We start from the raw sequence: 14,237 nt of genomic DNA on the forward strand, positions 1-14,237 counted from the left end.
GTCCTATTTTGTCCACAATAGTGTCGACCTTCGAATAAGAAAGAAGGTTAAAGATACTAGTTTCCTGGAAGTGGAGAAAAAAATACACCGATTATAGTAGGAAGCCCCAGAGTTTTTCCATATGAATATGTCATCAAACTCCTGTATGGTATTTATAGGGCATCATTTTCGGGTACTTGAAAAGATTGAGCTCGTAGCTGCATAACGACCTTCAACTAGCTCTCCCGTTATACCCCAATCCATTACCGCATAACGACCGTCGATTGAGACCTCCACATCGATTTCAACCCTTAATTGTAGAAAGCAAAATCACCCCATAACCAACTTCTCTAGGATAGACTTCGGAGGCAATGATCTCATCTCGACATGATATATGAAATGTGTACGGCTCGAAGCAATATCGCATCACCGACGACTCAAGAATACCTCGAACTTAAGCCAAATATTTTTAGCCATCGAAATATTTAAGACCGGGAATGGTTTATAATGAAGAAATGGAGAAGATTGGAGAGAAACTATATGACTTATGGATGATGAAGCTTGGTATGTTAGAGCTAAGAAGGGTTTGTTTGCAAAGGAAAACCTTGAAGGCGCACTGGAACATATTTTAAACATTTTGAAGAAAATCTTAAAGTGTTACAATGCATTTGTAGTGTGTGGAGTCCTGAATTCCCACCCGTCCCAAACTAGAGTATGTGGTCACCTGTGTCCAGCGCGCTATTAGAGTTGGTGTCAAACAATGACCTATGTTACGTCCCGAAAAGTCGCCTGAATTTTACCCGGATAAAGAACAATATGGATATTCGAGAGAGGCATGATTAACAGAAATTATACGGGTATTGTAGATACTTAGGGCATACGAAGACAACATATTCTCTGTACTGGGATACGTTGGGGCTCCAGCGTCGATAACATTACTTTCAATGGAATTTCATATTCATTAGCGTGCTTCGCGTAGTCACTTTGGTTAAATTTCTTATTTATTGTTAACTTACGCATAACTCATGAAAAGACAAAGGTATTGCTCAAATAGAGACTTTATACTAATTGTAATAATTAATAATGTATAACACTTAAGATAATTGTTTTGTAAAAATAAACTATTTTTTATGACATTTTTATTTACATCACAATATCTATAACCAAAAATGCATCGCACTCATCGTTGGGGAGAATTTGTGCTGCAAGGTGGTGGATGACAGTTGCGTGCAGAATTCCTCCGTGGAACTAGGCATACAACCAGAGTTTCAACAGGAGGTGCAACCGGAGGTGTATCCGGAAGTGCGTGCCTGTAGACTTCTTCCTCCTCGTCATCATCGCCTGAATATGAACCTCGCATGGCCCCTTAGGCAATTTTATCTTCCAGAGCGGCAACGTCATCATCTTCTTCCGTGGTCAATTGTTGCGTCGTCCTCGCCGCCCATCGTGTATTCGTCACTCCCGCATTTGGTGGTTGCAACGATGAGCCACCCAGGTAAAATGGTGATGCGTGCAGTGTTTAGGTCACTATAGGCGTGTAACCATAAAGTTCCCCAAATCCTTGGTACATCATTATTAACCGGCCATCGACATCTACATTGACTGATGTATGGGTGTCTACATTAGTGCCGTCATCGGTGGCGATACATACAAGATTCAGCATTGTTATCAGCATGAGGTAGTATGCGGGGGACATCGGTGCCTCGAAATATAAACCTGCTGGAACAGAAGAACCAGCCTTGTATGGCAGTGATCCGTAGTGCGGTGGTGCTTGTAAAAAAATACATGGGGTTAGTGAATTAATAGGGAATAAGTTGAGGGAATTGACCCGGATATTACGTAGCCATAGGCAGCACATCTTCTAGCGGAGCTAATGACGAACTCGTCGGGCAATCGCGTCCCCTCATACGCTGTTGTGGCGATCGACGTTGCCTCTTCGACTGAATTTTCCTACTCCTTGCCTCTAGTGGTAGTAGATACGGCTTGTCGACGACTCTGAACCATGTCAAGTAATCATCGGTCATCGTCGTGTCTGGCAAGAAAAACGATTCGCAGGTGGGTATAGATTCCATCCTTCGATCCTAAGCTTGGATGTGCTCCTTATGCTTCTCCGCCCAGTCTTCGTCGTTCTTCCCCCGCATGTCCACCTTGTGTAGTTCCTTTATGTCTTGCGGTGGCAGTGAAATTCGTTGTCTATACCCGAACTGTCGTAGAACCTGATTCGATTCATGCATTACCACTGTCGCATACACTACCAACACCACCTTCACGTTCCACATCTCTTGATTTTCCAACACTTCCAATGGGATGAAAGATATGATCTTAGAGTCAACATACGACATCCATTCAAACTAAAAAGCATAAATTGTCAATATTGTTACGTACTAATTTTTTTAACGAATCAATGCATAAATAATATAGGTTCAAAAAGGATAAGAAATTAACCTCGGTTTTAGAGCATTGATCTAATAGTAGCCTAACGTTTTCCAACTCGTCGGGCAGTCTGACATAACTCAATCCATGGTTCCACCAGTACAAGCGATAAATTAGGTAAAACATATAATAAATACAAACTTTTACTACACAAACTACATATTTATTGATAAATTATGTTTACCTCGTCACCAACGGGAACATGTATGGGTCCGTGACTCTAAGACGTAGAAATGGTATTCACTACCAGACCCACGACTACAGCAGCAAGAAACAACCACCGATCGACATCTTATCCGGTTGCGTTGCCCAACAAAGCTCTCTGTAGAATGTCGACAATACGGCAGATCCCCAACTTAGTTTTGCGCATTCACTGAAGTCTATTAGATGTAGAAGCCACCTTATGTGTACCGAATTTCTAGATTTAAAGGGCATTAAAATGCCCCCAATTAACCTCATGATAAATGCTCGGGCGTACTATTTTATGACCTCCTCCATTGCGTCCTCGGGAAGTTTATTGAAATTTTTCTCCAACTAGTTGGTTGATATTCGACCACCTTCGAACCTGTTTGGGACCTTCCCCAACCTTTTCGTGCAGAGGTCCACTTTTCCCAGAACCATCGTTGATCCTATATGGCTGGCCCATCCACAGGCAGACCGAGCTATAATGCTACGTCCTCGAGTGTGATTCTACTTTTGCCGTATAGAAGGTGGAAAGTGTGTGTTTTAAGCCTCCATCTTTCCACCAACATGCTAATTAATGTGGGATCGAGTTTGCAGCCCTCTTGTATGCAAGACGCACGCAAGAATCTAGCCTCTTGTAAGTACCCACGAATTTCAGTGATCGAAGGCTCCCTTGTATTATGTATGAACGCCTCTAGCACACAATCGTCCACCTATTTACAACATAAAAAAATTATTTAGATTTATCGAAAAAATTAACATAATTAAAAATAACGAAAATATAAAAATAACAAATTACCATTGCTATTTGGGTAGCAGAAATATGGTTGTCGTCGAAGCGGATTAAAGAGGTATCCATTCTAGAGAAATTGATCCGAATGAATAAAATACGATATAATTAAAAATATATTATTTTTAAATAAAAATATAAATAAATTTTGAATAAAAAGCTTGAGAGAGTTGAGAGAGTTTAAGAGAAGGATGTGAATGAAAAAAATGAAATTTATGGGGTATTTATAGGGTTAAAAAAGTAACCATTATGATTTTTAATTTTTTTTAACGTTTGGTGCAGGCAACAGTCAAAAAGTCGTTGAAGTTACCATTGTGGGAAAGCGTGTCTAGTTGGGCGCGCTTTTACATTCTCTCTCCTAAAACCGGTCTATTTTTCTCATTAAAATTAAAATCAGCCTAAAGGCCTAAATAAAAAAATAAAACAGCCTAAAGGCCTTGTTTTCCAAATTTTAGGGTAAACTACATTAGTAGTCATCTAACTATGAAAATTTACAAAATGGTTACCCAATTATTTGATTTTCTTTTTCTTTTTTTAGCCATCCTTTGTTAAATTGGTAATGGAAAGATGACATGGCCATTTTTAAAATGGGCATAACAACAAATTTAGCCCTCAACATTTACATATTGTACCAATTTAGTGTTAATTTTTAATATTTTAGCCCTCAATATTTACACATTTCTTAATTGTATCCTATATTTTACATGAAAATATAATTTAATACACAATGACAAAACTAGAAATAAAAGCAATAATATTTTTTACAAAAACTTCATCTATTATTAAACTAGACAATCCTTAAATACATTGTTTTCCTTATACTTCAAATGATTAAGAACTTGATATCTCTCAATGAATTAATTCATTTTTTGTTAGCTTGAGTTGACTTCCATTAATGAAGCAAATCAAAGCTTAAAAAAATTATTTTCTTAAAGTTGTTAGACTTACAATTGGATTGAATTAATGAAGCGGGATTTTTTTTATTTTCAAGCAATTGAATTAGCCTTTTTTTTTTCAAAATTTGAGTTGTTTTGTTTCTTGTTGCTCATTGAATCAAATGTATGGATAATGTCGAAAAGGGTCACAAAGAAAAGCAAAGCTACAAAATGATCAAATTGCATGTGTAAACATTGAGAGTTCAATTTTTTAGAATCAAGATTAAATTGGCACAATGGATAAATGTTGAGGGTTAAAGTTATTATTATGTCAATTTTCTAAAGCTACCGCATTAACTTTTGTTAGTCATTTAACAATTGGTGACTAAAAAGGAAAAAATCGAAAAGTTGGGTGATCATTTTGTAACTTTTCATAGTTAGGTGACAAAAAAAACTGACTAATAATTGAGTGACTAAATAATTTACCTTAAATAATAGGATTAATATATTCGGAGGTATTTGAATTGGCAACTTGTACCTACTTGATATCTAAATTTGAAAACCGTAAACCAACTTGATACTTTTTTTAGGTATCTGACGAACACCATTAAAATATGACACTAACGACCAATAACATATAACATGTGACAATCTCATATTTTGACACGTGGCAAAAATTAAAAATATATATTTAAATGGGAGACTACCACATGTCACCATGCCATTGGTGGTGAGTGATTGTATTTTAATAGTGTTAGTCATGTACCTAAAAAAAAGTACCAAGTCAACTTATAATTTTCAAATGTAAATACCAATTAAGTCCAAAAAATTTAGATACCAAGAATTAATTGTCAAATTCAAGTCCAACTATATATATTAACCTCCTAAATAATAATTTAATAAGATATTTATTATACTTATTTTAAATTTTGATTTGAAACGCCATTCACTCTTCGTAACTTCCCTTTTTTTTTTTCTAAATTATATATTATGCACGTGAATGTGCATAGATAAATTTAAACCTTTTAAATCTTAATAAATAATAGTATTAAAAATAATTATTTACTTAAAAACTATTACTTTATTTTTTTTTTTAAAATATAACTTACTTTAAAAAAATATTTTTTAATTCACAAAGTGCGATGAATTCTAGTTCATATAAAAAATTGATATATTGATAATTAAATTTAGAATTATTCATATAATCATGTTATATGCTTTATAAGAGATCATTGAGACACGTTTTGGATAGAAATAAATAAAATATTAATGACTTTGTCTTATTGATGTGTGCAATGTGACCGTTTTAATGTACAAAGGCTTTCCATCTGTGTGCTTTGTGACAAATTTCCTTAGCGGAGATCGTCATGATAAAAAGCTGGAACCAAGCATTTAGTTTTTGGAATTATGCATTTGGATGCCCAGACTGAAACAAACAAAAAGGCTATTATTATTTTCGTGGTTGGTTTGACCTTGTATTCACTCATACAGACCCCAGTATTTCACCTCATTATCCATCCAATTAAGACCCACACAGTATTTGATTGATCATTTTCAGATCCCTGATCAAAGATTAATTGACATGGAAGGGAGGAAATTTGGGGAAATTTTAGATAAAGTCAGTCAACCAACCATGTTACCTGTAATCCAGCAAGTCCCAGCTAATGATGGTCCCAACTTTCACAACCTGGAGACTCCCCACTATCCTAGTCACTAACTAAGCAGACCAAGTAAAACAAACCAAGATATTGAAATCCCATGGTAAGCCTATGAACATGAATCAAACTCTTGAACACCCCCAACCCCAAAGCATAAGCTAACATCTTTCTTCATTTAACAATGAATATCTCCAAACAAATTCAGCATTACCATAAACAAAGCAGAAGATGCTGATACATTGAACAGTTAAAAAATGATCTCTACAGCAACTGTTAAGAATCCGGGCGCTTGAAAACGGTTTATTGTACATGAGCATGATGCCCACTGAACACATTTGGATGAAACTATATATTGCACAATGCACACTGGATGACTAAAATAACACAATGGAATGGTACATGATGAGTAAAATGACTATAAACCAACTAGTTACGGAGATTTGTGGGATTGCAAAGTAAAGTACATGCACTTATCTTTCATCGCTTCGGCTTCACTCCCATACTCTTTGAATTTATATTCATCCTGTTTAAAGCTAGGGGGAACTTTTCCCTCACTGTAGCATTGATTACATAGACTAAAATGAGACTTCACTTCCCTAAAGCGAGAACCAATAACTGGGTAACGGCAAACTGCACAAACCCGGCGCCCATGACGGTTCCTATCTCCATTTTCTAACTTCAACAGAGTGGACATGATACCAAATCCCCAATCAGGATCATCGAACATGGTAAGAAATTCACTGAAAGATACCATTGAGGAATCTGTTTCTCCATGAACTTCCAGGATTTCACTAATTCCATGAGAAGGAACATAAATAGCCCTCAACCATTTGATGTACTGTACAGCATCCACCTTTCTAATCTGAGAACTACCCTCATTTACTGGCCGCCGTAAGAGTGCATCAAAGGCAATCCTTTTTCGTTTATTTGGAGGTCCATTACAAATGGGAGCAAGAACAGCATAAAACATGCCCAAGTCCACCCTGCCTGATCCTGTTTCATCCAAGACAGAGAGGATTCTCTCATTTATAGCTTTGACAGCTCCTTGAAAGGTTTCAGGTTTTAGAAAACTAAGTAATCTGCGTAGAATTCCTTCCAAATTAGGCTTACGAATGGATTTCTGAGGACCTCCACCACCAGAGTAGGTGACTGGTACATCAATTTCATTCATTTCCTTCTTCAAAAGATCTACGTTGCAACGGCTCAATCTTGTAATTCTCTGGAAAGCCCTAATTTGAATAGCACTTCCTAAATCCTGCCTCAATGTAGTCTTCTCACCCACAGTCTTGAATTTTGATGGCTCCACTATTACAAAAGCCCCTTCTCCATTGCCACCACCATTACTCTTTACCTTCTTCTTCTGCAGCTGTTTCAAATGGTAAATGGCATCGTGTAATTCAACCCTGTTTGTCATTTTCAAAGCCTCCTTCAAAGCTTTCTTAGCTTCTTCAGTTTCTCCAGCTCCCAACAAAGAAACAGCCTTATTGAGCTGTGCCCGCCAATGATTCGGCCACACCGCTAAAACCCTAGTGTACATCTCAGAAGCTCTCTGGAACCTACCCAAGTCCATATAAAGCCCACCTAGATTGTATAAAGCATCAACATGACCAGGTTTCAAGTCAATAGCTTTCTGGAAAACCTCAATTGCCCTCTCATCTTCACCCAGAGCATGCAAAGCTGATCCCAAATCACAATGTGCATCAGCATAATCTGGTTTCATGAAAATAGCCTCTTCTAAAGCCTTTGCAGCTGCCCTATACTCTCCAACCCCGAAAAGAGCACTACCCAAAAGTTTCAAAGCTCTAAAATGCGTGGGACAAAGGATGGCAGCCTCTCTATAATACTCACAAGCACTTAAAACCATACCTTCTCCTTCGAGAGCAATCCCAAGATTGACATAAATTTGAGGAAGCAAATAACCCCATTGATTCCCACCTGCCTCAGCTGCTTCCAAGGCCAACAAAAACTCTTCTTTAGCTTCTTTGTACTTCCCTAACACATACAAACAATTACCAGCTCTAAAATGTGGCCTCACATCCATTGGCTGCAATTCGCAAGACCTTTTGAAACTAATCAAAGCTTCTTTAAACAACTGATGCTCATATAAAACCCTCCCAATCGCCATTTGTCCATCAAATGCTTCTTCTCTTGACCTTGCCCCATCGGCTCTACTCCTTAAAGCTCCCAATTCCTTGACAAAAATGCCATAATCAGGACCCGTTTCTTCCCAATATACCTTTTTTTCTGAAAGCTCTGCAGAGGGTCCTAGTTCCCTCGACCACCCCGCATCCGAATACGCATCAAAATTGTCGCTTTTAAATTTCCCAGTTTTTGCTTGTTTTGCTTGCAATCTCTTCAACAAGATCTCCAATTCGTCCACCAGCTTCCACGTGTCGTCGAAAACTATCTCGTGGTGCGGTGACCCGGCCCACGCCGTCGTCCGTTGCTTCCTCTGTGACTCCGTTACTCTCTCATCCGCAATCGACGAAGAAGATGCTTCGGAGACGATGGATGCGCCTTTGTTTTCATCGGGATAGAGCTCGAGACCTAGCGCATCGAAGTCACGGTCAACGTCACCGGCTCCATCGTCGTAAGTTCTCAACAAGCCGTCATAAGTTAACCCCTTTTCGCCGTCAATGAACTCCCCGTAGGTCCGGAAGACTTCGTCGAGAATAGCGTTGAGTTGTTCGTCGCTGAATTTGACTCTGGGGTTAACGGCGACGACCAACGCTGCCATTTCATCTCTGTTGAGACCCCCATCACGGTTGTTATCGAATTGCTGAAAAATCCTCTTCACCTTCTCTGATCTACTCCCTCTTGTCGCCATTTCCTCCTACCCTTATTCGTTTTTTTTCCCTCTCTTTTCTCCTAATCCTCGGAAAAACTGAAGAAGGAAATGCCAACCAAAGCCAATCAACCAAAGCTTAAGATTTGAGAAATGAGGGACCAAGAAAAGAAAAAGAAAGAAAAGATGGGTTTCTTTTTTCTTTTTTTGCTTTATATAAAGGGAATGAAGAGAAGAGATTGATGATGATGATGATGAGCTCTTTCTTCTTTTCTTTTTTCTTTTTTTTTTTTGGTTTCAAAATTGGTTTTCCCTGGTTCAGATGATGATAAGGGTGTGGGGGCAACAACAAAGGAAACCCCACAAAAAAGCAGAGTTTTGGTTTGAAAAATAGCTTGGTTATTGTGTAGGATCGTTCAATGGGGATGAAATTTAAATATAAATGGTAAAGAGAGAGGGTAATGGTTGGTTGGATGTTGAGTCTGTAAAACAAAAAGGGGCTTAATTTAAGGCGAAAGAGTGCACTAATTACAATCAACTGCCCTATCTTTTTTGTTATATCACAGGAATTGCAAACTTCGTTATATCATTATTTCGTAGTTTGTTACTTCAATATCATATAGAGTATAAAGTCACATCATCATCAAGGAAAGATAAATCTCAACTAAACTCAGTCTTAACCCAATATTCTATTGACAAATTTGCTAGTTGAGTTGGGTATAATAACACATTTCTGTTTATTTCAAATGAATTAATATCACAACCTAAAAGGAATGGTTTGTTTCTATTTTAGGAAGGGTAACGGTAAAATCAGGCCTATCCAGTTTGAAAATATTTTTAAGGTTTTAAATAGTTTTTCTTTTTTAATTTAGGAATATAGGTTTGGGCAAATGACCAAAAAAAGCCATTTTTTTCAAAAATTACCGAAATTGGTCAATTATTTAATTATTTACCGGAATGGTTCATTTTCTGCGAAATCGCGTCCACGTCAGCGCGATGTCAGGGTACGCGCCAGGAAATCACGTCCACGTCAGCGCGATTTGCTTACGTGGACACAAATCGCGCCCTCTAGGACAAAAAAGATTCAAATGGCACATCACATTCTTCAACAATCAACTCTTTTAGCATAGAAAAGGAATTCTTATGAAATTTGCTATGCCATATCCTCTTTGCGTTCCTCAAATGGCAGATTGTGATTTTCTCCAAGTTAGGAAAAGCAACCTGCATAATGATAGAAAGTGCTAATTACAATTAGAAATAACTTATATAAAATGTTAGCTCATCGATGCTTAGACAAAGGCATCGGTAACTCATATAATTAAGACAGTTAAAATCATTGGTCGTTTGAGAAGAACTTAAATGAATTTAATATAAAATTATATTCAGTTGACTTTTCTGTACGTAACTATTAACATATACACACACTACAAATAATGATTTGAATGTTTCAAAATTTAATTTTAAATCGAAAAAATCAAATTTTAGGGGCAAAAAGGGATCTTTTTCGATGAAAAGTGTGGCAAATCGCCTTCGGCAGTTTGTCAGCGTGTAGATCTCGAAAATTTATTTGAAATCAAAAAAAAATCGTCTCAATCGGACAACCGAGCGAAAAGTTATGGCCTTTCAAAGTTTTCCAAGCTAAAAATGAGAAATTGTTCATCCACGTCAGCAAATCGCGTCCTAGAGGGCGCGATTTGTGTCCACGTAAGCAAATCACACTGACGTGAATGCGATTTCCTGGCGCGTACCCTGACATCGCGCTAACGTGGACGCGATTTCGCGGAAAATAAACCATTCCGGTAAATAATTAAATAATTGGCCCATTTCGGTAATTTTTGAAAAAGATGGCTTTTTTTGGTCATTTGTCCTATAGGTTTTTCTTTTGTAAAGTGTATTTTTGCCACGTAGCATCCGCCTGATTTATCTAAAAATAAATATATATATATTAACCATTGGATTGTCAACAGCACCACTAGAATCAAGGGCTATTGGAATCAAGGGCTACAATTTTTTCCTATATATATATATATTTTACACTTTTAATTTTTTTTCATTCAATCATATTCTCTCAACTCTCTCAACTATTTTCTTCTTTTGATTTTAACCATCTTAAATATTTTTAAAACGTCACCTTTAATTCGTTTAGATCTCAAACATATTTTTGACATCCAATTATGAATGGTAAAAAGATATTATTATATTTTTGTTTTAACTAATATTATTAAGTTATTAATAATTTTTTATTTTTTTATGTTTATATAATCTGGACGAAGATCGGGTTACCGAAACAAATATACACAATTTAAGTGTGAGAGCACTACGTGTTATTGAACAATAATTAGAAGAGGCAAGCTTCTTATACGTGTCTCATATGCTCGACAGGGCTAAATTGGAGCCTACACTTATCAGTTCTTTGGTGGAAAGAAGGAGACCCGACACACACATTCCATCTTTCGTGCGGTGAGTGTACGATTACACTCGAGGATGTAGCATTACAACTCGGTCTATTAGTTGATGAGTCAATCGCTACGGGGGTAGTGCACATTGTTGATTGGAGTACAATTTGCCACTAACGATTAGGCAATGTGCTAAATAAGTTTATTGGTAACCAGATAGATATGAAATGGTTAGAAGATTTCTCACATCTCGACAACTCTTCTAGTGCAATTGAAAGACAAAAATTCACTCAAGCATTCATATTGAGGTTGATCGGAGGTCTTCTGATGCCAAATAATTCTCAAAATCTAGTACATTTAAGGTGACTCCTACAACTAATCGACTTAAAAGAAGCCAAACAACTCAATTGATGATCAACTATCTTGACTACATTGTACCGAGAGATGTGTCAAGAAATTAAAGCATAGAAAATTAAAATTAGTGATTGTATACTCTTTCTTCAGTCACAAGCATAGCACCACTTACCATTTTTACGTCCTCGAGAAAACTTCCATTATCAATTTCCACTCGTAATAAGATAAGATTCATTTAATAGTATAATTATCATATTTTTTTTCATTATTATATTTTTGGAATAACATATTATTTGAACAGGTGGAACAATGACACGAGTCATATAGGTATACCAAATGAGCTTAAAGATATTCGGTTATTGTTAGATCAACGGTCAGAAGCCGATGTTAGTTTTTGAGTTTTTCAATTACATAATAATTTCGTAAAGGATTTGAAATTTAATATTAGGTATGTAATAAAATTTATAATTTAATATTGCAATTTGAATGAATGTCATACTTTGATTTGAGAATTCAAGAATGCATCTTGATTGAATTTTTGACAAATCGTAACATTTGGCACGTCTGATCGAGTGATACGCCAGTTTGGGTTTGTGTAAAATATTCTGCCCTCATTTCGGAACCTCAATGAACTTCACAATATTAACTTGTGAAGGAGAACCAATGAAGATTGGCCTAAATTCCATGCTAGATATATCTATTTATGGGAACATAGGTATGAATTCATGCCTATGAATGAACCAAATTTCAAACCGATTTGGCAATGTATTTGGATTACATGACACGGTTTAAACTTCATGGTAAGCCATATCTATTGTCGAATGAGGAAAGGAGTAGACAAATTCGTCATACAAGACCAACACGACCTCACATTAAGCCGCGATCGGGAGTACATACATCAAGTTCATCATCATCAGCTACAGCCTCGACTTCTATACCGATGGGTGCACTTCCTAGTCAGTATGGTTCATATGTTTCTAGTACATTTACTAACCTTATGTTTTTCACACAAACATCGGATTATGCAATTGTTGGAAAAATCTCAATTTGAAAACAATTTTCTTGCACAATGGAAAATTAAAAATTTGAAAATCGACCTGATTTGTGATATTTATAGCAATAAACCTTAACTAAATTCGTACATTTCTTTTCGGATTAATGGACATTTGTTGTTCCCAACTTTCAACCAAACGATCTTCTCCGCTATTCTCATATAGCGAACTGCTTCGAGTGTGGGTTCGAACCAATTGAATCGAAACACAAAACTAGAAAAAGTTCTCTCCTTTTGGGGTGAAAACAGAAATTCTCTCTTCTTAATAAAAATCAGTAGAATTGTTATTCCGGAAAAATATATATAATTGTTGAAAATAAATTATCCCTATTTTTCGCCAGAATAACAATCTCTCAAAGTTGTATTAATAACTCTACCGGTTCCATCTATTTATAGGAAAAGAAGGTAGAACCCTTGTTGAGTTGTCATGGTTTATTTCAAATAGAAAAATAACATCCTACTTAGAATAGGACTAGGGTGGACGACACACCCTAGTATTTGGGCCTCTTTCACATCGGGCCCAATTACGTGTACTTCCTAGGCCTTTTTGACCCAGTACTCTGTAATGTGATCCAACCCGATTCAATTTTTTTTATTTCTCAAAATAAACTTTAATATTTACATATAAAACAATTTTCTTATCCCTATTTTACCCCCAGTAAAATTTTGACAATTTTACCCTTGGTAAATTTCGAGAAAATATGTTCAATATTTCACAACTCAACATGTTCACTATGACTAAATGATTTGTTTTTATTTTTAGGCTTTAAAACAGTCTAAAGACATAAATTTATTCTTCCAATAATTTTTTAAGTAATTCATATAGGATTACAAATAGATCATTTCCATTTTTTGAAACCTACATTCATTTCCAAATAATTCTATTTCTCCATTTCAGAGAAAACCATAATCATTCCTGAATGATTCTCATTTCTCTCTTCTTATTCATTTCAGTTATTTTTATTCTAACAAGCAATTCATTTATGGTTTTAACGAGTAAGCGAAGAGACCAATTGGACATATGTAGTTGAGGGTCAAATTATTTATAATTAAGTTCTGTTTTTTCACCTATTAATTATAAACTCATTTAGTCATGAAGTCATTCCACTATGGTATCGTGATTGAGCTCTCCCAACGACATACCATTATGAAAGCAACTACTCAGTGCTCGTCCAATGACCTTGCCATAAGTGTGTTACCCTCATAGGATATCATTGATCTTTTTGGGATAATATCCGTTCTCTCAATATGATCCTATTTTATCTCATGGTAACCATTATATCTTCCTTCATGAAAAGTCAATCATTATCAAATAGTGATCGAGTCAGCCATCACAAAGACCGATGACCCGTGGCCACATTTACTTTTCATCAACCATGTAATGCCAATGACAAGATTTCATTTATCCATGTTTTAGGCAATGAATTCCACTATTGTGAATGGCGCTACATACTACAGAAGTCGTACACCAAGCGCACTAACGGTCGGTTCCTTATCTATTTGAACTTAGGCTTTAACTTACATTAAAGTGTACGAGTCATGCATACATAGTCCGCCATCCACTCATAATTTAGGTATGCCACATTATGAACATCACAAGTGAATAAATCCATAAACAAATTCAGGATCTATTCTGCTTGGGTCATGTCTGATGTACTGTCAGTCCAATCAGTCACACCTATGTCTCTATCTTTTGAGAGTCATCTGCTCGGATGCCCAAGACAAGACATCTC

At 36.4% G+C, this 14,237-nt stretch overlaps 1 protein-coding gene across 1 annotated transcript; it reads right to left on the reverse strand.

Moving 5' to 3' along the window:
- Positions 1-6,131: 6,131 nt before the first annotated feature.
- On the reverse strand, positions 6,132-9,188 carry LOC107922099 (uncharacterized TPR repeat-containing protein At1g05150). The gene has a single exon (XM_016851937.2). It carries the CDS (start codon positions 8,743-8,745, stop codon positions 6,349-6,351), a length of 2,397 nt encoding a protein of 798 aa, XP_016707426.1. The 5' UTR covers positions 8,746-9,188; the 3' UTR covers positions 6,132-6,348.
- Between the last annotated feature and the right edge of the window lie 5,049 nt (positions 9,189-14,237).

This window comes from Gossypium hirsutum, chromosome D01 (genome assembly GCF_007990345.1).
Source record: "Gossypium hirsutum isolate 1008001.06 chromosome D01, Gossypium_hirsutum_v2.1, whole genome shotgun sequence".
NCBI lineage: Eukaryota > Viridiplantae > Streptophyta > Magnoliopsida > Malvales > Malvaceae > Gossypium > Gossypium hirsutum.